The 26,426-nt window shown below is 35.2% G+C and overlaps 4 protein-coding genes across 8 annotated transcripts in view; all 4 read left to right on the forward strand.

Annotated features, from left to right (window-relative positions):
• Positions 1-2,981, forward strand: part of arhgap4b (Rho GTPase activating protein 4b) — a 40,815-nt gene extending 37,834 nt beyond the window's left edge. For all 4 annotated transcript variants that reach the window (XM_058762883.1, XM_058762884.1, XM_058762885.1 and 1 more), the window contains one exon: positions 1,544-2,981. In XM_058762883.1, coding sequence (XP_058618866.1) covers positions 1,544-1,750 — 207 coding nt within the window. In that variant the 3' untranslated portion in view covers positions 1,751-2,981. The remainder of the gene's footprint in view (positions 1-1,543) is intronic.
• Positions 2,982-3,050: 69 nt separating this feature from the next.
• On the forward strand, positions 3,051-9,429 carry cav4b (caveolin 4b). Its single transcript, XM_058762887.1, has 4 exons — positions 3,051-3,881; positions 4,953-5,137; positions 8,228-8,415; positions 8,502-9,429. Exons 2-4 carry the CDS (start codon positions 4,958-4,960, stop codon positions 8,650-8,652), a joined length of 519 nt encoding a protein of 172 aa, XP_058618870.1. The 5' UTR covers positions 3,051-3,881; positions 4,953-4,957; the 3' UTR covers positions 8,653-9,429.
• Positions 9,430-10,054: 625 nt separating this feature from the next.
• ikbkg (inhibitor of nuclear factor kappa B kinase regulatory subunit gamma) lies at positions 10,055-18,649 on the forward strand. 2 transcript variants are annotated; one of them, XM_058764479.1, is made up of 15 exons: positions 10,055-10,317; positions 11,591-11,778; positions 11,866-12,158; positions 12,245-12,316; positions 12,527-12,706; positions 13,267-13,328; positions 13,521-13,568; positions 14,850-14,952; positions 15,071-15,186; positions 15,270-15,422; positions 15,527-15,617; positions 16,223-16,366; positions 16,491-16,627; positions 17,714-17,787; positions 17,970-18,649. In XM_058764479.1, the coding sequence occupies exons 2-15, from the start codon at positions 11,595-11,597 to the stop codon at positions 18,131-18,133; spliced, it is 1,821 nt and encodes a 606-aa protein (XP_058620462.1). In that variant the 5' UTR covers positions 10,055-10,317; positions 11,591-11,594; the 3' UTR covers positions 18,134-18,649. The 2 variants fall into 2 exon arrangements, with proteins under 2 accessions (XP_058620462.1, XP_058620464.1); XM_058764481.1 differs by lacking the exon at positions 13,521-13,568.
• A 1,763-nt stretch (positions 18,650-20,412) lies between these two features.
• Positions 20,413-24,731, forward strand: ssr4 (signal sequence receptor, delta). The gene is made up of 6 exons (XM_058763465.1): positions 20,413-20,622; positions 20,866-20,984; positions 21,071-21,145; positions 21,517-21,606; positions 24,004-24,069; positions 24,267-24,731. Exons 1-6 carry the CDS (start codon positions 20,571-20,573, stop codon positions 24,369-24,371), a joined length of 507 nt encoding a protein of 168 aa, XP_058619448.1. The 5' UTR covers positions 20,413-20,570; the 3' UTR covers positions 24,372-24,731.
• Positions 24,732-26,426: the final 1,695 nt, after the last annotated feature.

Below are 26,426 nucleotides of genomic sequence, written 5' to 3' on the forward strand. Positions count from 1 at the left end.
TTGAAGAACTCCTTCATGTGCAGTGAAAACATACAAGCAAGCAAGGTCTGTCAAGCTAGAAAAATAACAAAAAGCATACAATAACAGCCCAAGAAAAATAGGCCCTATGACACATGGTCTATATTCATGTGTTAATTTGCCATGTGATAGCTTTATGAGATGAACAGAATTTAAAATATTATTCATTGACAATCTTGCCCTCTTATTGTAGCTTTCAAATTTCATTTGTATATGTAAAATTTAGCACATTGGTCATCAAAGCTGAACTGGCATGCCATATTTGAATATATACCAGGGTTTTCACACTTATGGAAATTCTGGATATATTAGGAAATTGCTAAATAATTTTTTCCAGGCTTGGGAGAGTCATGGAAATGTAATTTTAACAGTAGTACCAGCAGCTAACTGCCGAAGGCTTGGAATAGTAACGCACGCTTTACGCACACATCCAATGTCCAATCTTCATGTCGATTTCAGTCTAAGATTACTTTATTGAACATAATGGAAATACATAATTGCAGTGATGAATGGTGGCCACCTTAGCTTCCCGAAGTGTGCGTTGCTATTCCAAGCCTTCGGCAGTTAGCTGCTGGTACAATAGTAAAAACTGTATAACTGTTTAACTGTATAAATGTTTAAGCACCGACTTAAAAACCCTATGTGCACATACTGCCCCCAAGTGGTGACAGCCCAAAATACATCGACATTAAAACATTGGCTCCTACAACAGTTATGGCAATTTATATAATGAATCTAAATTGTTCTGCATGAAGGCTTAAAAATCTGAATTATCTACTGAACCATATTCAGATCTCTTTTTTGTCTCTTTGGCCACATTTCTACACTCATAAGTACAATCATTTAAATGAGTCGACTCCTCAACCAGGAGACTGGGGCCCACTGGGGGCCTCAGGGAGCCGCAAGATGGCTTAATAAAATTTAAAATAAGACAAAATATGCATTAAAAGCTAAAAATCGATATTATGAACTAACATCATATTATTTTATTTTATTTTGTATATCTCAACAACTTTTATTTTTATTGAAGAAGCATGGTTCCCACAGTCTTCACAAAACCTGGGTAAAAATTTGATAGGGAAAGTCATCGAAATTAATAAAATATTAAGAAGTCATGGAAATTTCTATGATGAATATACATAGTTCTAGTTATGTCTCTAGAATATTTTATTTTGTATTTAATTTTATTACTCTTTTTTAAAATTGCTCTTTGTCAGGAACAAATTCTAATAAAAACTGTAATAATACCCCATAGACTACTGTAAAATTCATGTCTGGAATTACTGAATTTAATAATTATTATTTTATACATTTTCATTGAATTATTTCAATATATTTCCTCTTCGTAAACAAAAAACAAGCAGTTTTGTCATTACAGTAAAAGTACCAAAAATATCTTACCTACATGCCTACACGGAGGGAATATTATCTTAAAAAGTTTCAATCCATGAATCTGAAGAGCTAGCACGCGTAAACCCAAACGGATATCCTTATGTATTAATGAACGTTTCTCTCTTTCTCATAGGAGGTCAGTCGGCAGATGAACTCAGTGTTTAAGGAGCTGTTGTCCCGTCAGCCTCCTCTGGAAGCCTCTGGTTCGAACCCTCCTCCCTCCTCTCCTTCCGCATCTGTCCCTTCAGTACCCTCCGCTGCTGCTCGACCCCCGGTGAAGAAGGGAGGCTTCGGCCTGCGCAGCAGAGTTCTCTTCAAACCCCAAGACCAACAGGACTGAGGGAAAGGAAGGGATGATAGACGGGTGAATCTGAGTATGAGTGTTGTGGGGGAACGGCACTCATCACAGATATGAATCTATTTTTCCAGACGTACAAAATATGGTACTCTTTACGCCTTATTAACTAAAGTGTATTCAAAAGATTTCAGTTGACTGGCTGAATATGGTTTTGTTTCACGTAAGACAAAGTCATTGATCCTATTATTGGTTGTATTTGTGTTTTAGCTTTGACAACAGTTAATCTGGTCCTCATTCAAGAATCTCCCTCTTTTTAACTAATTCATTCATCGCAGTGATGTCCAATGTGTCTGACGTTTTTGACTGTAGTGTAGACTGTGTTCATTTGGAGAAACATAAGTAACTGCTGGTGATGTATTCATGGAGTACCAGAAAACAAGTGTTGAGTCCATCAAAGCACATCGATTCAGACGGACAAGTGAATTGTGGGAATGACGTCCATGACAGACAGAGTCCACATTGTTATTTTAGATATAAACGTGTCACCCTGAATGTAGCAAGAGATTTTCAAGGCCAACGTTACCCTCAGATGTTTCTACTTCATTGTGTTTAGTTTTTCTTTTTCAGTTTTAAATGCTTTTTTGTTGCTTTTTGATATGCATTGCTCAAATAGTTAATGGTACGACATGATGCTCCAGTTTTTCTGTTTTAGAAGACTCATTTAGGGTTTTTTGTATGATTTGCTATTTAATTTTTTTTTTTTTTTTTTTTTACATTTAATTGCATTACTATTTTACAATTATTTGCATTACAATGGATTATTCTTTAGAAAGCATTCTATCATAAAGGAACCAGCACACATGCATGCAAACACACTGAAGCGGATGGTCTCGCGTGGGAACAGGTGGAGCGGCCAAAATAAGCACAGCTCTGTAGCCGCTTTTACTCCTACGGCTCCATTTTCTCTCTGTCACATACAAAAACTGGAAAGACAACTGTGAAGACAAGTGCCACTCAGAGCAGCTCAGGAACTGTGCAACAGAGAAGCCAGAGAGTAAAGATCAAACTGTGAAACAGCACATATAGTCGCAGGAAGTACAATGGCACTCACTTCCTTTTTGCTGCACATTAGTGCCCCTGGTCACTGATCTCCCTCGACGTCCAGCCCATCACCCATGCATTCCTTTAGCAGTGTGTGTCTCTGGTAGATGATGTCAACATTGATGTGTGGATTACAATAATATCAAAATAAATTATATAGATTCTAAAATACTGTTGGCTTGCCGCGTGTTTCATCATGCATAATAATTCATCTTGAAGTGTTATTTAGTATTAATTATATAATAGTATTCATTAATAATTTTAATTAGATACTATATGTATTATTAGTTTGTTATATAAATAGTGTTTTTGTAATTTTATTTCAGATTTAGTGATTTTACTACTTCAACTTATATCTAATTTTCATGTATTTTTTTAAATGAAAGTTTTTCATCTAACATCATTTTATTTTATTTCAGTCTTTCAGTTTATTATGTGCATTTATTTATTTTTTTATAACAAATTGATTTATGAAATGTTCTATTCCATACAGTGAAGGGTTCTTTTCACCACTCAGATGAGCAAGTAACTGTATGATTACAGTGAAGCAAAATTAATATTACCTAACAATAACAACACTGTGTAATACAATGGATAACACAATGACAGACGTTTTAAAGTGAATATTTTTGAAACCCGCTGTGTGTTTTCTAAAAACTATAAATTAGTAATTGTTTTAAATATGAGATGATATGTGAGGAAACTGACTGCGTGTGAGGAGGGTTAGCCTATCCCGTAACCTGATCAGTGGTGCCCTCTCCATTCCTCTCCCCAAAATAACTCTACGCTCAGCCTGCTAATTCTTCACTGGGTACAGACACTTCTACACACTAGACTATGGCAAAGAACACAAGGCAGAAAGAGTGAGGTCACACCTCCACACTGGAAGACGGTCCCCTTCTGTAATAGTTTGATATAGGAGGCCACATATTCATCTGTTAGATGTGGACAACAAGACAATTTATGGAGATTATCAGTGTCTGTGAGATAGATCAAAACTGTTGCTTTTGCTGAACTTTATTGACCTGGACAGGATTACAGTTTTATTTTTGGATCAGGACTATTGAATAGGGTAAGTGATAAATATTTATAATTGCTTAAATTATTTTGCATAGCATTGAATAATATATACTTGTATAATAATAATAATCATCATTATTTAATTAATATTAAAAAATTAAATGCAGCCTTTGTTTTTTTTTTTAATTACAAAATTTTTAGTTAATTTTCTAAGCACATTGATCTATGAAATGCTAGACGTTGACATTTACATTTACATCCATACTGTACTGATGAGTTCATTTAATCACTTCTCAGTAGACATGTAGCATTGCAATATGATGTAATACTATAATGAGTAAATAATAGTAAGCAGGAGTGTCCAGGGTGTGTATTGTCTTATTTGAGTTTATATTTGTCACATGTCCTTGTAGTTCAGTGGAGCTGGGACCCAATAGGAGGCCTCAGCACACTCCTAAAGTGGATGCAAAATGGCTCAAAATAATACAAAACAAGGTTAAAAATCAGCAAAAACAGCTAAAATAGCAAGATATATACTGAAATCATTTATCTTATTTACATTTTTTCGCTTAACTGCCATTTTTGCTTAAAAACCAGGTTCTCGCTATCTCATACAACCTGGAGAGGTTGAGAGTTTTGATTTATAGACCTGGAAAGTCAAGGAATTAATAAGTCATTTAATTTTTTTTTAATGAATCTATATCAAGCCCAATCATATCAAATTGTATTGCATGGTTAGATATTGTTATTTAACAACAATGTATTTGATAATAAAAAAGTGTAAACCATGAACAATATTCAGTTATTGGGAATATAAAATTGAATTATTTATTTTATTTATATTGCCACTCTAAGTTTCTGTAAATAAAAGGTTTGAAAATGAGCATCTGTAATTGTAACAGAAGTATCAGAAATATCTTGTGGTTATCTTGCAAATATCCAGCAGTCAAAAATGTTGAGAACCACTGCTGTAGTTTCTCTACTGGAATTAAACCATTTAACCCACAGTTATGCTAAAAACCTAACCTATTCAATTCAAAAATACTTGGTACTGTACTGTTTGGTTCTGCACTGATGTATGAGAAATTGCACACAGACACAAAGAGTGTGATCTGCTTTGCAGTCAATATGATGTCAGACGAGTATTTGGTGGAGTGTAATATTGATGATGATGATGATGAAGAGGAAGATGATGATGATTTGAAGAAGATCCACCCATCTCCGCCTCCTCCCCCACAGTTCTCCTCCACCTCGTCCCTCACTCAGGGTGAGATCAGGGATCCCTGTGGCCTCAACAAACACTTGAAGGTGAGCACAACTGTCTGAGGTTATAAGCAGGGCCGGCGCTAGCTATAGGCAGAGCAGGCGATTGTCTCTAGAGCAGGGGTGTCAAACTCAATTCCTGGAGGGCCGGAGCCCTGCAGAGTTTAGATGCAACCCTAATTAAACACACCTGATCCAGCTAATCAAGTCCTTCAAGCTTAATTGGGTTGGAACTAAACTCTGCAGAGCTCCGGCCCTCCAGGAATTGAGTTTGACACCCCTGCTCTAGGGCCTCGGGCTTTAAGGAGGGGCCTCCATAACTGTAGCATCCCCTATATGCCAGTCCACCAGTCAAGACGGGCAGCAAATACTAGCCTCACTGTTCATTGGATATAGTTGAATTATTGACGCGCGCAGATGCGACGCTTTGAATTTGCGGCGCACAATGAATGACATTGAGTGCGAAGCTGACCAGCAAAATAGCTACAAAAGCAAAAGCAGAGAGGTTTGTATTCAAAGTTAAAAAAGCAAACACACTAGAACATTTTGTTTAATGTTTCAAATAGATCTCAGATGTGTGTTTCTTCTAAATTCAGTTTATGATTAGGGTTACTGCTCTAACATAACACTTATAATTTCAGTTTCAACTTACTAAAATACCTTGTGTTTTTCTGTTCCACTTGATTTGATATAGGCTATATATACATACACACAAATCAAGTGAAACAAAAAAAAAAAAGTTACTTTAGTCAGTTGAAACTGAAATTATAAGTGTTATGTTAGAGCAGTAATCCTAATCATAAAATGAATTTAGAAGAAACACACATCTGAGATCTTTTATTTGAAACATTAAACAAAATGTTCTAGTGTGTTTGCTTTTTAACTTTGAACACAAACCTCTCTGCCAGGGACGATTCTAGGATTTTCATTTTAGGGGGGCTCAGCCCCAATGAGGGTATAATAATAAAAAATAAATATTTACATTTGTACAAAAATTGTAGAACCGTTCTACATAAATTCAATAAAAATTCATTAAAAATTAATACAAAACACACACACACAATGTTTCAATCTCTGTCAATCACTCTGATATGCGATTAAAATGAGTGCACTGGCTGAGTGCTGTCGGTCACTGTCTTTAATCATTTCTATGCTTAACTGTATGGTAGTTAATGCCACATGCACTGTTATATTATGTTCTATATTGAAAGCTAAATTTTCAAATGAAAATAGCAATAACGTGATCGTTTTATAAAGTCATCATATGTGTAAAGGGCTTTCGCTGAAGGAAACAGCTGTGGTGTGATGAGTGGTGAATGCAGCGAAAACTTTACAGTAGATTGGAAACCGATTGCTCTCCCATGACTTTTTGTAAACTGTATTTATGACAAAGAACTGCATAGATGTAGATATTATAACAATCTATCGATAAACACACACCTTGTCCTCTCCTCTGCGCCACCGCAGTCTGTGGATTGAAGAACGCGCAGAAAGGGGAGGAGCCGAAGTCTGCTGCCGCTTTCATTTGAAATTTAAAGGGGAAGAATCGCAAGATTTTTAGGGGGGCTGAGCAGAAATTTAGGGGTGCTAAAGCCCCCCTAAAAATGGCCTAGCGACGCCCATGCTCTCTGCTTTTACTTTTGTTGCTATTTTGCCAGTCAGCTCCCGACGCAATGTCATATTTAAGGTAACAATGCAATACATAATATCATATTATTGATATTAATAATATGACAATATCTGTAGTTAATATTGATTCAATGGGAGGGGGAAATCCTGCCCATACCCAGGGGAATAAATAAATGAATAAATGCACTTATGTTCATCTAGCCTACTGAAGTGGTATTCTGGAACTGTGAATAAATTGAATAAAACAGCAAAATAACAACAATAACATCTTCATCAAACAACAAAGAGATTACCTTAGATAAAGTTTGATTGATATGTATACAATACTGGTCAAAAGTTTGGACCCATTACTATTTGTAATGTTTTTGAAAGAAATTTCTTATGCTCATCAAGTCTGCATTTAATTGATCAAAAATACAGAAAAATAATATTTAGCAAGGATGTGTTAAATAGATAAAAAGTGATAGTAAAAACATATATTGTTATAAAAGATTTATATATTTTTTTATCTTTCAAAAAATCCTGAAAAAATGTCACAGGTTTTAAAATAAACATTAAGCAGTGTTTCTAACATTGATAATACATCAGCATTTTAGAATGATTTCTGTAGGATCATGTGACACTGAAAACTGGAGTAATAGCTGATGAAAATTCAGCTTTGCATCACAGGAATATATTTTAAAGTATAGTAAAATAGAAAACCATTATTTTAAATTGTAATAATATTTCACATTATTATTATTATTATTATTTTATTTGTATTTTTTTCTGTATTTTTGATCAAATAAATCCAGGCTTGATGAGAATAAGAGACTTCTTTCAAAAACATTAAAACAGTAATATGTCCAAACTTTTGTACTGTCTAAGTAAAAATATATAAAATTTTAAATTAAATGTTGTATAAATAAAAAGGTTAAGAATCATATTTGTTTCAATTTCCTATTTGGGGTTTAAGTAGGCCTATATATAAATATATATATCTTTTTTATATATATATTTTTTAAGATTAACTGTTTTTTTTCCCCCAAGCCATTGTTAGGTGCCAGTGTTTCCTGTTATATGCAAAGATTTGATTTCAAAAACAGTATCATAAACTATTTCTTGTTATGGTTTTAAACCAGTAAGCTCAGAATGATCTCAAAGTAAGTCTGATTTTGTGGTGGCTGTGCTTTAAAATTAAATTATTATAATCTTAATTATAAAGGATTGCGAAAGTGATAGTAATCAATGTTGAATACTACTGTAAGGTTAACCCTGCCTAGTTTACATGTTTGAAAATGATTAACAGTTGAAAACATTAGAAATCTGGAAAAGTAATCATGTAATCAGTTATTACTTTAATAAAGTAATTGAAATAGTTACACTACTTAGGCTGTTAGATTTGGTAACTTGTAGCCTAATCTGTAGGCTAACCTATATTACATTTCCAAAGTAACCTTCCCAACACTGGAAATAAACATGACCATCAATAAAGTGCCACTAACATTCTCTCCATTGTGACACCAGATAGAGTTCAGCGACGTTTTGGCAGAGCCCGCGTCCACACAGAGCTACGACCGTGTGTGGGTGTACAGCGGCATCGGCTTCGAGTCTGCGCGGCTCTGGGGTTACCGCTGCCTCTCAGCACTGTGTGCGCTTCCGCTCTCATGTCTCTGTGGGTGTCTCTTTGCCCTACTGGCCTGTATGCACATCTGGTACGCTCATTTTGGCGATTATTTATGAAACCTGTTGAATAAATGGAATAAAACGTTTTAATGAAAAGTACTGTCTCTTGCCATAGGTGTGTGATGCCCTGTATTCAGGTGTTTCATAGCTGCCTGCCCTGTGTGAGGTCACTGTGGATGAGTGTGGTTAATATCTTCATCGCTCCGTTCTGCACATCTGTGGCTCGCTGTTGCAGTGGCATATATGTGGTGTTCTCCAAAGAGTGACGAAACACAAGGAGGAATCTGAAGAAGCTTGGCAAACTGCTTTTCTCTTAATTACAAAACATGAATCCTTGGAATACCTGAATTGATTTTTTACTATTTAAAGCTGTCTTGAAATAACCATGAGACATTCAAAGAAGAGGATTATGGCCTACATGTTATTAAATAGATATTGAATCATTTGGAACACATTCTGCATGGGTTTGTCATATGAAATTACAATATAGGCTTTTTTCATACAATCTGTTGATAGGCCTATTTATTTTTCTCTCTCTCTGATGTTTGATAATGAACAATTGTCATGTATGTCTGTTTTGATGGTTGCCATGCCATACATGTATTTTATTAAAAAAACCACTTAGCCTGCATCTTACATACAAGCCACGTTTTCTCATTTACTCCAGTCTTCAGTGTCACATGATCCTTCAGAAATCACTTTAATATGCTGATATGGTGCTCAAGAAACATTTCTTAAATATTATCAGTTGTGCTGCTTAATATTTTTGAGGAATCTGTAATATTTTCTTTTCAGGTTTCTTTAATAGAAAGTTGTTGTTGTTTTTTTTTAATGTAAAAGTGTTTACTGTCACTTTTGGTTAATTTAATGTGTCCTTGCTGAATAAAAGTATTTATAAAAAAAAAAATGTAATAAATACATCTTTATGGAATAGTCAGTTTTCGTATCCATTGCAATAAGTCCATTCCTTTCAAAAGTATGCACAGTATGATGAAAACTCATTGTTAAGTGGGTATCAGTTTGATCAATATATATATTTCCTATATAGGCCTATATAAGTGGTAGTTGACAAATAAAAATTGGACTGTGTCCTATGGTGTGACAGCAAAAATGTAGAAAAAAAACCTCAACATACAAATAACATGCTGTCCCACCATATGACACATCGATATGTCAACTACCCATAGGCCCCTCTCTCTCTCTCTCTCTCTCTCTATATCTACCAATATTTACATTCTTCTACTTAATCAGATGTCCTTGTTATAATATCAGGACTACAAATAAATATCCCCACTTAGTGGATCTCTAAAGCAGTGTTTATAGGCTAAGCAAAGTAAACCTGATAATAATCTAATCTGCAGGTATAATAATAATAATAACATTGTTAATAATAATATTGATAATATTCGTAATGCTTATAGGCCCCTTATTTCGTCATTGTTATGGTCTACACGGTAGTTATTACTATTATTGTGTCAAAACAGAAATAATCTGCAGTAGTATTGGTTGTAAAAAGGAAAAAACAAAACGTAAATGTATTCTTAATCAAAAATATGCCAAAAATGACCTGAGGACATCAAAAGTTTTGTCTCGGTAATAACAGAAACACTGAAGTTCCTCGTGACTTTTTACTCTATTTTGTCTTCCCATAATTCCCCCACCCGGAAACAGTTCAGAGTGTGATGAAGCGCGGAAGTATCGAGGGGGAATTCCTCGACAGTCTGTACCTGTCCGAGCTTTTCTGGACATTTTTATTTAATTCACTTGATCAAACTCGATTCTGACTTTCCAGCTCGGTGAGGCCGAAGATGTTTGCCGACCTTAGCGTCTATGGTTGACTGTAAACCGGGCCGTGTTTCCTTGGCGGAAGACCGACAGACAGTGGATCTGTGTTAGCGCAGTTAGTTAAACACTGTGAACGGCTTAAAAAGGTAGTAATTAACTTCCTATTACATCCTCCTATGTATTTACTACATAACTGATGTATGTCTAATGAATTTGACTCGTGTTAGTGTGTGGTTTTGAATGTTTTAGGGTTTTAAATGCGCTGATGCTAGTCGTGTCGTTAGCTCAGGACGTCTGTCAGAAACCTGTCAACAAAACATTGAATCTTGTTTTTCAGAAGATGTGAGAAGTTGTTTAAAATAAACATGTCGATAAGAATTAAATGTCAGCACAATATTATATTTAACAGTGTTTTTGAAGTGTGTGTTTGTCTTTTGAATCAACACCGCGCTGAGAAACAGAAAAACAATTTTTTGAAGGGAAAGGGATCATAAAACGGAATGAAAAATTATGTTTTGTGATTGGAGTGATTATTTAATTTTAGTTGTTGCGTTGTTAAGGGCAGACTTCTCAGTGAATCGCCCCATTTAGCCCTTGTTGTAAAGTGAAACCGTTATTAAAACCCTCAATTCATCCATTAGACTTTTAAACTTCATGTGAGCTTTTAAAATATCATAACTAATAATAAAATATAATCCAGCACTGAAAAATACATAGAAATTAATAATATTGTTTAAAAAAAAAAATAAATAAGTCCATAATCGTTATTGGTAATGCTGTAAAATTAGTTAAAATTAGTTAACTAGGCTACATTAGTTAACTTACTGAAAAACATTTAATACTTTAGTATTTATTCATCTTACTTAATGTTAAATTCAGCATTTACTTACACAACTTTTGATTTTAATATTTTTATGTTAATATTATTTAAAATGGACCTGAGCTGACATTGAAGTAACAAATAACAGTTGTATTCTTATTAACTTTATTGATTGCATTATTACTCAGCTCTACAGTCTTTCACTCTCAAGTGAGCTGTGTAACATTTAATAGACCAAAACAGATGAAAATAAATTTGCAGTGCATAAATGTAATGGCACAATTACAAATTCCAGTAATAATAATAATAATATATTGTGTATTTTCAATTTTTACTAATACATTATTAAAATCAAAAGTTGTATCTGTTAATATCATTTAATGGACGTGAGCTAACATGAACTAACAATGAATAGTTATATTTTTATTAACTAACAAAGATTAATAAATACTGTAAATGCACTTAATAAAGACTCATTGTTTGCTGCAGCAATCACTAAAAACTGATTCAATATGCTTATCCAACAATCACAAACAACTGTAAAATTCATTGAGTTTCTGAGCTCCAGATGTTAATTATTGGCTGGTGTTCTCTCTCAGGATCATGGTCCAGCCGCAGCCCTCAGGTGGTTGTACTCTGCAGTGGGAGCTGACTGGAGAGGAGACTGTAGGTGCCAGGGGTCAAGGGTCACTGATGGCCAGTTCACAGGGGTCTATAGGGGTCCCTCCTGAATTAGCAGGAAATGAAGTGGTCCATAGACTCATAACAGATAATCATCAGCTACGAGGTGAGACTTAAGAGATTGTCTATGCCAGATTCATTGCCCATTGAGAACATTAAAAAAAATGCATAAACAACTCTAAACATTCCACAGAGGCTCTAAAGCGAAGCAATGATGCCCTCAAAGAAAGATGTGAAGAGATGGAGGGGTGGCAAAGGAGGTCGAGAGAGGAGCGCGAGTTCCTGAGCTGTAGATTTCGTGAGGCCAGAGCTTTAGTGCAGCGACTAGCACAGGAAAACCAGAGCCTGTTGGGACAGCTCAACCACAGCATCAGTCAAACAGAGAGTCCAAGTGTTGGCATCTCTAAAGAGACTGGAAATCAAGGCCAGGACCAAGATCTGAAGTGCACTAATGTAGAGAAGAATGTCCTCATGGACTCACCAGAAGTAGGTGCTTTTGTAAAGCATTTGGAACTTGCATAAAGTTGTCAGTTCGTTGAATTAAAGCTTTCCTTTATTGTTTCAATACACAGGTATTAAATGAAGCTGTACTGACAGACCGAGCTGAAGGAGACGCTGACAGACACACAATGCCTCAAAGTTTGGTAATTTACCGTAAATGTCAATATGTGAAATGTCTGTATAATAAAACTTTATCAGCATTGAGTGCTGATCTGCTTTGCTTCTTTTGGGTGTGGTGTGTTTTATCCTCTTGGTTCACTGTGTTAAAGTACAATCCAAACATGGCTAAAGATCAAGTTGGTTCTTTTTTAAGTATTTGTGCCTTCATCTTTACAAATCTTTTTTCACTTCAGCCTGCTGAGGGCTCTAATGAATTTCTGAAACTGCTGAAAAGCCACAAAGAGAAGCTGGAGGAAGGCATGAGGACACTGAGGAGGAGGAATGAGGAGCTGGAGAAGGAGAAGGCAGACAATGAGAAAGAGAGAGAAAATCTCCTCACCACTGTAGAGCAGTTACGCTCCAAACTCAGTCAGGTAGAGCACTTATGTTCCATTTGTTTATTGATACAATTAGACATATTATATGGGTAGTTCACAAATAAAATGTCCAACACCTTTTCACTTTAATCATTTTTTTTTTTGAGATAATTCTACAGTGTAATAGACTTCCAAGTAATTGCTTAATTAATACAAGGTCATATTAACTGCATTTATAAAATTATACAAATTATTATTAAGATTAATTCTAAATTATATACACTACTGTTTGGGGTCAGTAAGATTTATTTAATGTTTTGAAAGACGTCTCATATGTTCACCAAGGCTGTTTTTATTTAATCAAGTATACAGTAAAAACTGTAATATTATTACAATTTAAAATAACCATTGCTCGAGTATTCAGTGTCACATGATTATTCAGAAATAATTTTATTATGCTGATTTGGTGTTCAGGAAATATTACTTAATATCAGTAGTTGTGCTGTTTAATATTTTGTTTTAATATATTTATTTCAGGATTCTTTAAACAGAAATGTCAAAACGGTATTTATATATCTATCTAACTTCTGATAATTGATGAATCCTCTCTTTATTAGAATGGTGGTGTTACTGAAGAGTCAGTCCAGCAGGCATGCGTGCTCACCGTTCCTGCAGAAAGGTACTCTCAGATGTTCAGTTTACACTGCTCTCTCTCCCTGCAGGCTGTAAAAGCTGACAGTGATCCTTCCTCAACTCTGCATGCTTGGATTGTGTTGTAATAAATCTCAAAGTGCTTCGCTTCCTTTCTTTTAATGTGAATGGTTTGGAATCTCTCTTTTCTGTCTTCTGTTTTGATCATGTGTCTGCTTAGCTCTCACTTGGCTAAACTAACTGAGCAGCTTCAGGCTACACAAGGCAGGTGAGGGGAACTATATCTCACTGTGTGTGTGCGCTCGCGTGTCCTTCCTCTTATTGGTGTTGAAAGAACACTGTGTCTGTGACTGGAATGAGACAGATGCACTAGCATCATTGACATTTGACATTTCTCATTTAGACTACTGTTCAGAAGTTTGAACTACTCTTCAGAAGTCAGAAGTTTAAATAAAGAAATGAATGCTTTTATTCAGCAAGGACCCATTAAATTGTTTAAAAGTGGCAGTAAAGACATTTATAATATTACAGAAGATTTCTATAAATTAACTTAAAAATTTAAGAGAAAAGGTTTCAAATTTTCCCCCCCATATTAAGCAGCACAACTGTTTCTTGTGCACCAAATTAAGAATCATGCAACACTTAAGACTGGAGCGATGGCTGCTGAAAATTCAAGTTTTAAATGGTAATATTTCACTATATTGCAGCTTCTACTGTTTTTGATCAAATAAATGCAGCCATATTGAGCATAAGTGAGAGACACCTTTAAACACAGTAGTGCTGTCAAACGATTAATCGCATCTAAAATAAAAGTTTTTGTTTACATAATATATGTATGTGTGCTGTGTATATTTATTATGAATATATATAATATTTATACACACACACGCATGTATACATTTCAGAAAAATGTCATGTTTATATATTAAATGTTTATTTATAATATAAATTATATGAATATAAATATAGAGATGTTAATACATGTAAATATTTTCAAAATATATATTGTATGTGTATTTATATATACATAATAAATATACACAGAACACACGCACATAATATGATTAATCGTTTGACAGCACTAAAACACATCAAAACGTTTTACTGAACCCAAACTTTTGAACAATAGTTTGTGTATTTATTATTTTATTCATAGATTTTAGAAATAAAAATGTAATATAAAAGTATTTATTGGCATTATTATTATTTTTTTTTATTGGAGTTAAACCGAATAGTGAATGCAGTAAATGCAGCAAACGAGTTCCTAACATACACAAAAAATCTCATTGTTGGCCAAAATTTGCATCTAGGCAAATTATAGGCATGTATATTATAGAAGCTAAAATATAATGTTGATTTAACATTTTGGTCATTACGTATTCCTCACACTTCAATTTTTGTGGTGACTTTTTTATTTTTTTTTTTATTTTAAGATTTGATAAAATGTAGAAAATGTAGAAACTACTGATAAGGAATGAATTGGTGCGTTTGGTGGTGAACTGCAGTAAGATGGACGGTTAATCCTGTTTGTGTCTTTTCTGTGATGCAGGTACAGGGAGCTCCAGGAGAAACTGGAATGTCTTCAGAAGAGCTCTATTCAGAGAGACAGAAATGAGGCTCTACTCAAACAGAAGGAGAAGGACTTTGTACAGGTACATAAATGCAGACACAACCTGTGATTCAGTATGCAAATGCCATTTCTTTCTATGCTGAGCTGCGGCAGCATTTGCAGGAGTTTGGGATGAGTGATCATCATCTTTGTGTTTGTAGCTGACAAAGGATAGTGAAGCTCTGAGAGCTCAGGTCACGTCCCTTCTTGGTGAGTTGAATGAACGACAAAATTGGCTGGAGAAAAGTGAAGCAGAGAGACGAATTTTAGAGGATAAGTGAGTGAATCTCTTCGTCCTTGTGAATGTGTTTGTGTATGAGATTCAGCAGCTGTGTGTACAAGACCTGTTTGATCTCCCAGGTTGGGCAAGAAGACCGAACGCCTGCAGACTTTAGAGAGAGACATGGAGCAGCAGAAGAAGCAGCACAGTGTGACAGTAGACAATCTTTTACTGCAGACACAGAACCTAGAAACTGCACTGAAGAACGAGAGACTCGTCATAGTGGAGGAGAGGTGAGTTTAGCTGGATGGAGAACCCTGTATCAAACGCAGCTTCCTTTTTTCAATGTTATGGTTGTAACAGTAACCCACAATTCCTGTTGCTCTTCGTCCTCCAGGAGGAAGCTGGCCCAGCTCCAGCATGCATACACATGTTTGTTTCAGGATTATGACAAAAAACTCAAAAGTGACAAGCAAGCCAATCACAGGGTAGGTAGCTGCTGTTTATGATTTTCTTTTTCTTTTTTGGTTATCAAAACAAACAGTTTTGTAATGTTTTGCTTTCTCTATTTCAGTTTTAGTTTTATTAATTATTGTACTTGAACATATTTAATTTCAGTTAGATGACAGGGCAACATTTAGAATTTTTCATGTAAGTTTTATTCATTTTATTTCAGATTTTTCAGTTATCGGAAGCGATTTGTTATAATTTTAGTTTAAATTAGCACTAACGCTGATATTGTGCAACCAACATACAAAAAAAAAAATAATAGTAAATTTATATCAATAAAACCCATGCATATCCTCATGATTGTGTTTGAAAGTCAATAAGCCTAAATAAACATTTATTAATAATTCATGATATTTGTAATAAATACTTAAAATATCTGCTTTATGAACTACATTTTAAAATATTTTTTTTCTGTTCTTTATAGTGGACATGCTCATTGACCCAAGTCTTAATTTAAATGCTCCAAAACTAGAAAACTGACTGTTTGATGTTTGTGGTAGGCACTTTTGAAAGTAGGTCAGTGCATGGTTCGCACTTTAAATTTGTTAACGGGAAAGCATACATGTGGTAATTTCCATTTCAGAGTGGAGAGGCAGATACTCTAGCTAACAGGTTAGGAGAGGCTGAGAAAGCTCTGGCCCTGAAACAGGATCTCATTGATAAACTCAAGGAGGAAACGGAGCAGCTGAGAGCTGCATTAGAGACTATACCAGTGCTGAACGCTCAGGTAAATATAACACCTGCACACTCATGTTACAGTTCTCTGCTCACTTTGTCTTAGCCTCTTATAAATACATGTTCAACGTGCATGCTGCATAACACAAACACAATCACACATTTTATTTTTGCAGGCAGAGATCTATAAGATGGACTTCCTGGCTGAGAGGGAAGCCAGAGAGAAACTCAATCAAAAGAAGGAAGAGTTGCAGGAGGAGCTGAGTAAGGCACTAGTTGAGATAGACAGACTCAAGCAAGAAGGAACCTCAAGGTAGGAAAAGAGATGGACACAGTGACTACTATATGATATGTTACTGAACGTTATTAGAGATTTTTTTTCATTTTATTGATATCGGTCATATTGGATGTTCAATTGCTAATTTCCTTTATTTTTAGATTTAGATGACCTATTCTATCATATAATGTTATTTATTAAATCACAGTTGATCCGTAATCTGTATGGACCAGGTCCCGTGGTTTGGCATGTGACTTGCAGATTAATATCAAAGTTTAACCACCATATAGTGAAAGTATATAATTTGCAAGTGTTTTTAAGTTTTTCCAAAATCAAACATTCAAGCAAACCATTCAAGTGCAAGAAGATGCAAAAGAGAGTATTAAAACACCAAATTCTCTTTCACATCTTCTTTGCTTGAACGGTCACACACACAAATTTCTCAAAATACCGTCTTGAGTGTCCTCGTGAACACAGTTGGTTGTGATGTAAGTACCCGTAAACAGTTGAGAAGGAAATCGGATGTGGATCATTATATTAATTCATAAAGCCACAGCCGCCTAATTTATATGCTGCTATCTGTGTCATTAATCAAAAATAAATAAATAAAAAGAGAAAATCACTCTCTGCTCTTGACTGAATCAGTTTAGTAGCTTTAACAAAGATGAATCTGTATTTAATTTATACTATGCAGTGTTTTTATATTTTAATCTGAATACTGCTCTTAGACAGATAAAAACTTTTTTGCTGATCTGAAAAATGATACGATACATCACTCAAAAATTTTAATATTATCACCCCATTAACTAACATTAACTTTAATCTTCATCAGATCTCAAAATGAATATAAATTTTTTTTATACTGTACACTGTACTGTACTGATGCCTAAATTCACTTGTAGCATTTAAAGTAATGGTTTTAAATTTTTAGGTTTTCTTTAAAAACCAAAAAGTAGCTAATTTTTGTATTATTATAATATTTATATTAGTAATGTCAATTGAATCAGATGGTATGCCAGTGAATTGATCAAATTAAATTGAAATGAATTGTGTTGAATGAATATTTGCTTATAAAAGCCTCCAAATGTCCAAGAGTTACATGTGAATATTGTTTCTTCACAGAGCTCGCATTGAAGAGATGCAACAGAGACATTTGGAGGATTACAGGCCTCGTCCACACCCACCTCCTCCAGCCGGTAAACACCTCATTCAGAGTCTGTATCAACTACAGCATGTACTTTCTTTCCTTCGTTTTTAATATAATTGTTGTTAGTTTCATTGACTACATGGCAAATGCAACAGTTATGTCTTGTAGCATATTATATTAATCTTTACCGAACATGTTTGGGGTCTCAACTTGAAATTTTTGATTTTGAAGCACCTTTCGCAGGAGCAGCCATGTTCAATCCAGCCCAAACTCCATCTGCACGCAGAAGAGATGAAGATCAAGACGGGCTGCCTGATTTCTGCTGTCCCAAATGTATGTACAAGGCTCCAGACATGGACACCCTGCAGATTCACGTCATGGACTGTATACAGTGAGAGGAAGAGATATTCAGGTGATCTCTTGACACCTGAGTGAACTATAACAACAACAAAAATCAAGAAGTGAAAATCAAAAACATGCTAGAAACATGAACACAAGACCCATCTAAGGACTTTGACCATTTAATCCTGCTGCAGATTGACTTGAAGTAGACAGATAGCAGATGTTTTTATCATGTGGCTATAGAGCAGCCACCATGTTTCTGTACACTTAGTGTGTGTATCTCTTTACAAAAAAAGCTTATCTGTACTGCCTTTCTGTGACAGCATAGTGTAATGTACTGCACGTGTGAATGTTTGCGTCTGCTTTACGTCTGCACACATCTGACAGTGACGTTGTTTCCTGTATACCTGTGGTATTTGTTTCTCTGGATGTATGCACACTTGAGGATTCATGCCCGCCTGTGTTAATATTGTGTATTATCAGTCAAAGTGAATATGAAAAAAAACACAAGAACTTTGTACAGACTATTGTTATGGAGAGATTTAAAGAAATAAAAGTATGAATATGAATACTTTTTCTTTTGTCAAGCACATACTGTATGTGCAGCAGAAGACTTTGTGTACTTACAAATCATTTACATTTATGAAAAACCTCAAAAGTAGCTGAATAAGGCATTAGTCAAGATTTTACAAAAATAATTATTTTATTATAACCAATAGATTAGAGATTTTTTTTTTTTATTGGTTTTGGTCAATTTTGGATATTTAACTGAAATCTTTTAAAGTAACTTAAAAACTATGAACTGTAATCTTTTGCAAATGTCAAAATATCCATTTTATCCATGATTTTTTATTTTGATCAAAGATTATTTAATTATTTTTATATTATTATAATATATTTTTATAATATTAACACTGCAAATTAAAAATTTCAGTTGAATTATATGATATGCTGATTAAGTGATGAAATCAAATCTTATTTAATCACATATATACTAATATTTGCAAATGAAATTCTAATGCAATAGTTATAAATGGCAAACCAAGTGAAATTTATTTTATGTTTTTGTTAATTTGCACAAGCAAAACATTTAACAAAACTTGAGTTTTAATATGGATATTAATTGAATTTTAATTAAACCTCTTGACCAGTTGGTTAAAAGTATTAATGATGGGATGTGGAAAATCATAATGCAGCTGTGGCAATCATTACCAATTAGAAAATGCATCTTAAAATTTCTACAATCTTTCAGGAGATTACAGCTACTTTTGGGGTGTCTTCCTAACTTTTTAAATAGTTTCTACAGCAGTGGTTCTCATGCTTTTTTTTTTTTTTTTTTTTTACTTCAAGGCCCCTCATTCTCCAACATTTTATATTTGGTTTAATAGGAAAGAAATATTAATAGGAAAAACTATTTCTATGTATTTTTTGTAGCATTTTATTTAAGTGCGATTATTTTGATGTAATAATAATATTAACATCAATTATATTAAATAATCACTTGGTCATTAGTTAGGATGGATATTATCAATGAGATATTCTGTAAGATGTATAATATGAAAGTTATGGGTATTTCTACACGTTTCATTTGGGTTCCTGCTCATGTTGGTGTGGAAGGAAATGAGAAGGTGGATATTCTGGCTAAACAAACTCTAAGAATAAAGCAAGTAGATTTTCAGGTCCCATTAAGTAAAGCAGAAGCTAAAGTACTCATAAAAACATATGCACAATCAGTATGGCAGGTATATTGGGATGATAATGAAACAGGTAGACATTTATACAATATACAAAAACAAGTTGGTGCTGGGAGGAGGGAGAGCAGGAATCGAAGAGAAGGAAGTATCCTAACTCGGATGAGAATAGGTCATACTGGACTTAATAGTACACTATATAAAATTGGAAAACACCCAACTGGGGAATGCATACACTGTAGCCAACAAGAAACAGTTGAGCATGTACTACTCCATTGTAGGAAATATATCAATGAGAGACGTCATCTTATTCGATCATTGAAGAAAGTAAAACATCATGACTTTACTTTATCAGGTCTATTAAGGGAAACAGTAAGATATATGATGATATTATTAAATTTGTGAAAGAAAATAAATTATATAAAAGAATATAGTGTTTTGATTGTTTTTTTGTTTATTTATTGTGTTTCATTTTCCAGTTTGTTTATTTGTTTTGCTTGGTTTTTATCTTCATTTATATTTAGTATAAAAGCAAATATCATGATCCATACTCCATTCCAGGTGGTGGCGGTAATGCACCAATAAGCTAGGTTGCCAACCGCCAATAAACACCAAAGAAGAAGAAGAATCATTTGACATGTCTGTGAGAGCTCTGCAGCACCGGCGGCTTTCACCAGAGGCGCACGCGCTGATCATGCGCGCCGCTCTTCCGTTGAGGTGACGTGTCTGTGAACGCGAGCGCTGGTCTTTTCCTCAGGTTTGAGTGAGTGAAGGTGGATTCAGCTGCCCAGGGATCAACATGATGCGAGTTATAACAGCGATTTTGGTTCTTTGTCTGAGCCTTTGTGCAGGTAGTTTTCAATTAACGTTTGATATACAACATCGTTCATTCACGGCTTTCAATCTTTTCTCTTATCGACAGACAGGCTAACATCGAGATGTCTCAAGCTAGCTTAACTTACATTGAATTAGCTCCGTTTTATCACAGTCATCTATTACAAACCTTTATAATTTAATTAATTCAGGGACCAAACTGGACATGTAAGTTAACCTGTTATTCGTAAGGACTGGTGACCGGTGTTTTCTCTCCTCAGCTGAGACTTGCACAGACCCAGTCATTACTCCGTCTTCATACACGACGACAGACGCGCTCATCTCCTCCGAGACCGTGTTCATCGTCGAGTTGAGCCTGGCGTGTGCAAACGGAGCTCAGGTGAGTGTGTTAACGGTTACATGTGTATATATACTCGCTTTATTAGTACAGAAGTGTGGACTGACCAGACTAGTTTTGTTTTTTAGAGTGTTGCTCTGTATGCAGACGTCAATGGCAAGCAGTTTCCTGTGACCAGGGGCCAAGATGTTGGCAAATACCAGGTAAGGTTACAGAGGATTTAAAGGATAGTTACACACACAAAAAATAATTTGTTCCAAACCTGTATGAGCTGCTTCTTTCTTCTGCTGAACACAAAATAATAAATTTTGAAAATGTTGGTAACCAAACAGCTGATGGTAGCTGTTGACTTCCATAGTATTTTTTCCATAGCGGTCACCATCAGCTGTTTGGGTAACAACATTCTGCAAAATAACTTGAAATTCATACAGATTTGGAACAACTTGAGGTTGAGCTAAATGACAGAATTTTCATTTTTATGTGAATTCTCTATTTATGGTGTTCTAACAAAGCTATACATGTAGGATACTTAAACATATGTGACAAACTGTTCTATTGATTTATTTTTGTCCAGGTCTCATGGAGTGTTCCTCATAAGCAGGCCAGCTCAGGCACATATCAGGTCAAATTCTTTGACGAGGAGTCTTACAGTACTCTAAGAAAGGTTGGTAAATTTAAGGAATGATTGGGGTAATTCCCCCTTAAATTAAAGCTGTGTCATCATTTGCTCACCCACATGTCATTCTAAACCTACATGACTTACTTGCTTCTGTGAAGCATAATAGAAGATATTATGAAGAATGCCTTAAAGCTGCAGTCCGTAACTTTTTTTTGTTTTGTTTGTTTGTTTGGTTAAAAGTGATCTGAAATCAATATTTGAGCAAGTACATAACCAGCCAGTGTTCAAAACTTATCACCTTACTTTAGCCCGATTCACAATGGTTAGCTTATAACGATGTACAGGTAGGTTTTCGCAGGAAATTAAAAAATGGCACTGCGTTATTACGTCACATCTGTAAGCATAAAGAAGTTGTCCCGGCTAGTACGCTATAGCATGTGAGGATCCTGCAGGTGATGGATCGTTTAGCCTTTTCTCACAGCAGCTAGAATAATTAAATGTATCATTTTGATGGTGGATTGTGATCCAGAAAGGATTGTGTGTTTGTGAAACACATGGGAATTAAATTACATTTCAGTTTTAAATGTGCTTCTGATTACAGATAGCCTGGGATTACACACATTTGTATTTTAAAGAGAACCAGTTCGAAGGGAGAATAATTTGCTTTTTGGGTTAAAAGAATTTGTTAATATGAAATTCGAATGGTATGACAATTAGATATTAGACTGTACAGAAATTGAAAGCTACACGCTAAAAAACACTACTCAGTCATGCAATGCTGATGTTAAACATTAATAATTTGAGAAAGTATAACAATAATAATACTTTGCACGTTTTTATGTGATATGAGCTAACTGATCTTTAGATTAAATCACCATTGGTAGCGTGACTTATGGTAATGCTTTTTTCCTCAGCTGGTCAGAACAAATGTGACAGACTTGTTACTTGTTCAGATGGCAATATATGGTGAAAATTCTTATTTGGGTCATATATTCCAAGACATAGGCTAGAATCTGTGATTGCGAGTACAGTAAACATCCACACCGGTGTGGTGACTGACAGCCACACATTCACCTCAAAACATTAGATTCATCCGTGCTGGAGCCGTGCCAACTCACAACCCACGCAAGTGAGAGAATTCCACAAGCAGCTTGCAATTCCAGGTTTTCAAACAGAGATGGCGACAAAGAGGCAAATCTTACGGACTGCAGCTTTAACTTAAAGGGGTCATATAATGCCCATTTTCCATAAGTTGATATTATTCTTTAGAGTCTTAATGAAATGTGTGTAACATAGTTTGGTTAAAATTTCTCATTGGTAGTGTAAAAACACCTTTTTGACCCCGTCAAAAACAGCTCTTTTCAGAGCAAGCCGTATTGCAGGGGTGTCAAACTCAGTTCCTGGAGGGCCACAGCCCTGCACAGTTTAGATGCAACCCTAATTAAACACACCTGATCCAGCTAATCAAGTCATTTAAGGCTTATTTGAAAACTACATGGTATGTGAGTTGGAGCAGGGTTGGAGCTAAACTCTGCAGGGACACCGGTCCTCCAGGAACTGAGTTTGACACCCCTGCCGTATTGTCATTCTCCTTTAAATGTTAATGAGCTCTGCTGACCCCGCCCCTCTCTTCCGAGCTGCTCTCTGAGGGACTGTTTACTTTAGCCGCATTCATAGTGAAACTTGCTAATTAGCACATTATTAGGAAAGGCGATTTGCAAAGATTAATTTAAAAAACCTTGTACTCACTTCTTGAGGTGAAGCTGGATCACAAATGATTAGTGCGAACATAGACGCATTTAGGTAGATGGAGGGCACATTCCCTTCAGAACAAAACCTAATCCTCTTCAGCCAATCAGATGACAGGAGTAAATGACTACTGCAATGTTCATTATTACATGCATCAACAAAACACCTCAATCGCTTAGGAGTCATTTTTGTCTGCATCTGCTCCAGCGGTGAAACAAATGATGACAGCTCACTCAGGGCGGGTCTGAGGTAAGACACCAGTGCAGTCTGTGTTGAAACGCTACTATCAATCAACAATCGTGGGAGCGGCCTTCGTCCGTGTGATGTCACACAGAGATCGGCTCGTTTTGAGAAAGGGGTAAAGATTTTAGTAGGTTAAAAAAACACAAAAAACAATGGGTGGATTTTTATCATTATAGGGTGGTTGTGTACACACACTGCCAACATACATTTCAGTTCAAACAACTTGCAAAAGTGAATGTAGCATTATATGACCCCTTTAATAAGCACCAATACAGTTTGGTTACCAGTATTCTTAAAAATATTGTTTTTTGGGTTCTGCATAAGAAAGAAATGAGTACATGTTTAGGTGAGTAAATAATGACCATTTTAATTTTTGGGTGAAATATCCATTTAACACACTTGATGGGACTGTATATTCAACGGTGCTGATAAAAATGTTAATGCTTTCAGGCTCAGAGAAACCATGAAGATGTTGATGCCATCAAGCCTTTGTTCTCTGTCAATGTGGATCACAGGGTAAATATGCATATTAATCTTCATTGTCAACAATCGCCTTATCTGTGTAATGATAAGGGCTAAGAAAAACCTGTAAACCTATATTAACAAAAATATACCTCCACATTGGATTGTGTTGCTACTACTTGTTTACTTTCTTTGATTTTTGTATGATTTGTCTTTGTATGTTTATTAATCAGTGTATTTATGAATTGCAGGGTGCATGGAATGGTCCCTGGGTGTCCACGGAGGTCTTGGCTGCTCTGATTGGCATTGTGGTCTACTACTTTGCCTACAGCACCAAAAGTGCAATCCAGGCTTGAGATGAGAAGAAAAGTCCATTTTCCATCACACTGTTCAAACTGGTCTTTAGGCATTCCCTATTCTGTCATTTAATATGCAGATTTTGGTACCATGGACACCTTGGCTAAAACACAAGACTGGTTTGTTGTAGCGCTTGAGGAAGAATATCGATATGGAAATTAAATATAACAGCCAAAGTTGGTGGTGTTAATTTTTTTTTAAAAACAATTTTTCATTTGTGCTATTAATATTAGACCTTAGAAAGACAAAGACTGAGGTGATTTATCTGACTTATCGTCATAGTCCAGTTCTCTATTGTGAAGTGTCCCAAATATCGATGAAATTCATTGACTATGGGAATAAACAATTTTCTCAAAGGTTTCCTGACTCTGTATTTATTTATTTTTTTCCTTTTTTTTTCTTTTTTTTTTTTAGTAAAGCGTTTGTATAATTAACCACCCTACCCCATTAACAATATTTATACACACACACACAGATAGATAGATATTGATATATAGGTGTGTGTGTGTGTGTCTACACATACATTTTTATATTATGTCTAATATATTGTTCGCAAAAACATGCATCATGTCATTATTTGCAGTAATTTATATATCATAGATGCAAACTCCACCTTTTGGTGAAAACTCAAAATAGGTCACTTATGAGATTTGTGTAGATCCAATGAGAAAGTGTTTTGGGTGGGGTGGGGGGTCTTTTTACAGTACCATTAGTACCAATTCATATCTGTACCATATGTGTGTTCATATATGTGTGTTTTTGCGTGCATGTTCTGGGGCCTGTACTGAAGCCGGTTTAGCTGGCTAGCCAGGTAAGTTTCAGTTTAGTTTCTGCCAACTCTGGGTTTTAGCTACCATGAAAGTGGTTTGGCTTTTTGCAGTGTTCATCGCCATAGTAACTTATGCTCCACAGCTAACCTGGGGCTTGTACCATGATGGTGGCTGAACAAACTCAGGATTACAGGATTAGTTTTGAGTTGACAAAACCAAACCAGTCCAATCCGGCTTTGTTGGCACCATGAAGCTGATCATCAACTTTCTGTCAACTCAGGCTTGATCCTGAGTTAATGGAGCACGTGCACATGAAGTGTGACATCAGTAATGAGCAGCCAATCACATGCCTTAAAACTATGATTCACTTCTTGTGAGAGAGTCAGTGCGAAGATTAAAAGATTGAACAATATGAAGAATTTAAACACATTTACAAAGCACGATCATGAAACGATCTATCCATGAAAGAGGAAAACTTAAAGAAAACATCTTACCATATAAGTGCAAGTAAAATTTGTAAAGTTAGTTTATAGAGTTGATAATATTTATAGGTATAAAAACACTTAAAAATCTATGTGTAGTCATGCTTAAAGCTATCGATTCTAAAACGTATTTATTTTGCGTATTATCTATATTATATGTTTACATTGATTTTAAATAAAAGCTTAATAATTACTATTAAACTAAGCTGGCTTGTGTAATGGATTAAGGGTATAATAATTATATAAATAATATAAAATAATTATAAAAAATAATCATCTCTAAAAAATCAGAAAATTTTGTCTTTAAAAATGTTTTACTATGTAGCGTCCTTTAATTTAGACACTAAATTTTAGAGTAAGAGAAACTGGAGCAGTGGCTTTGTTGCCTCAGAGACTTGTCACTTTGCTTGAAGCTGATTGGTCAAATTTCGGTTTGAGATCTCTAAACCAGAACATAGCCTGCCCTGGAGCATGTTAGCTGTGGAGCATAAGTTACTATGGCAATGAACACTGCTAGAAGCCAAACCACTTTAATGGACATAGTACCTAAAACCCAGATTTGGTGCAAACTAAACTGAAACTTGCCTGGCTAGCCAGCTAAACCGGTTTCATGGTACAGGACCCTGCTCCGGGGCAGGTTATGTTCTGGTTTAGAGATCTTTATTTTAAAAAATTTGCATAGTGTGTTACGTTTCGAGCACGCAGGCTCTTCATCAGACAAATGAACAACACTGATATGCCTCTCTTTATACCTCCAGGTGATCAAAGGTCACATGACCTAACACAATATTACCATAATAAT

This window comes from Onychostoma macrolepis, chromosome 23, assembly GCF_012432095.1.
Source record: "Onychostoma macrolepis isolate SWU-2019 chromosome 23, ASM1243209v1, whole genome shotgun sequence".
Classification (NCBI taxonomy): Eukaryota; Metazoa; Chordata; class Actinopteri; order Cypriniformes; family Cyprinidae; genus Onychostoma; species Onychostoma macrolepis.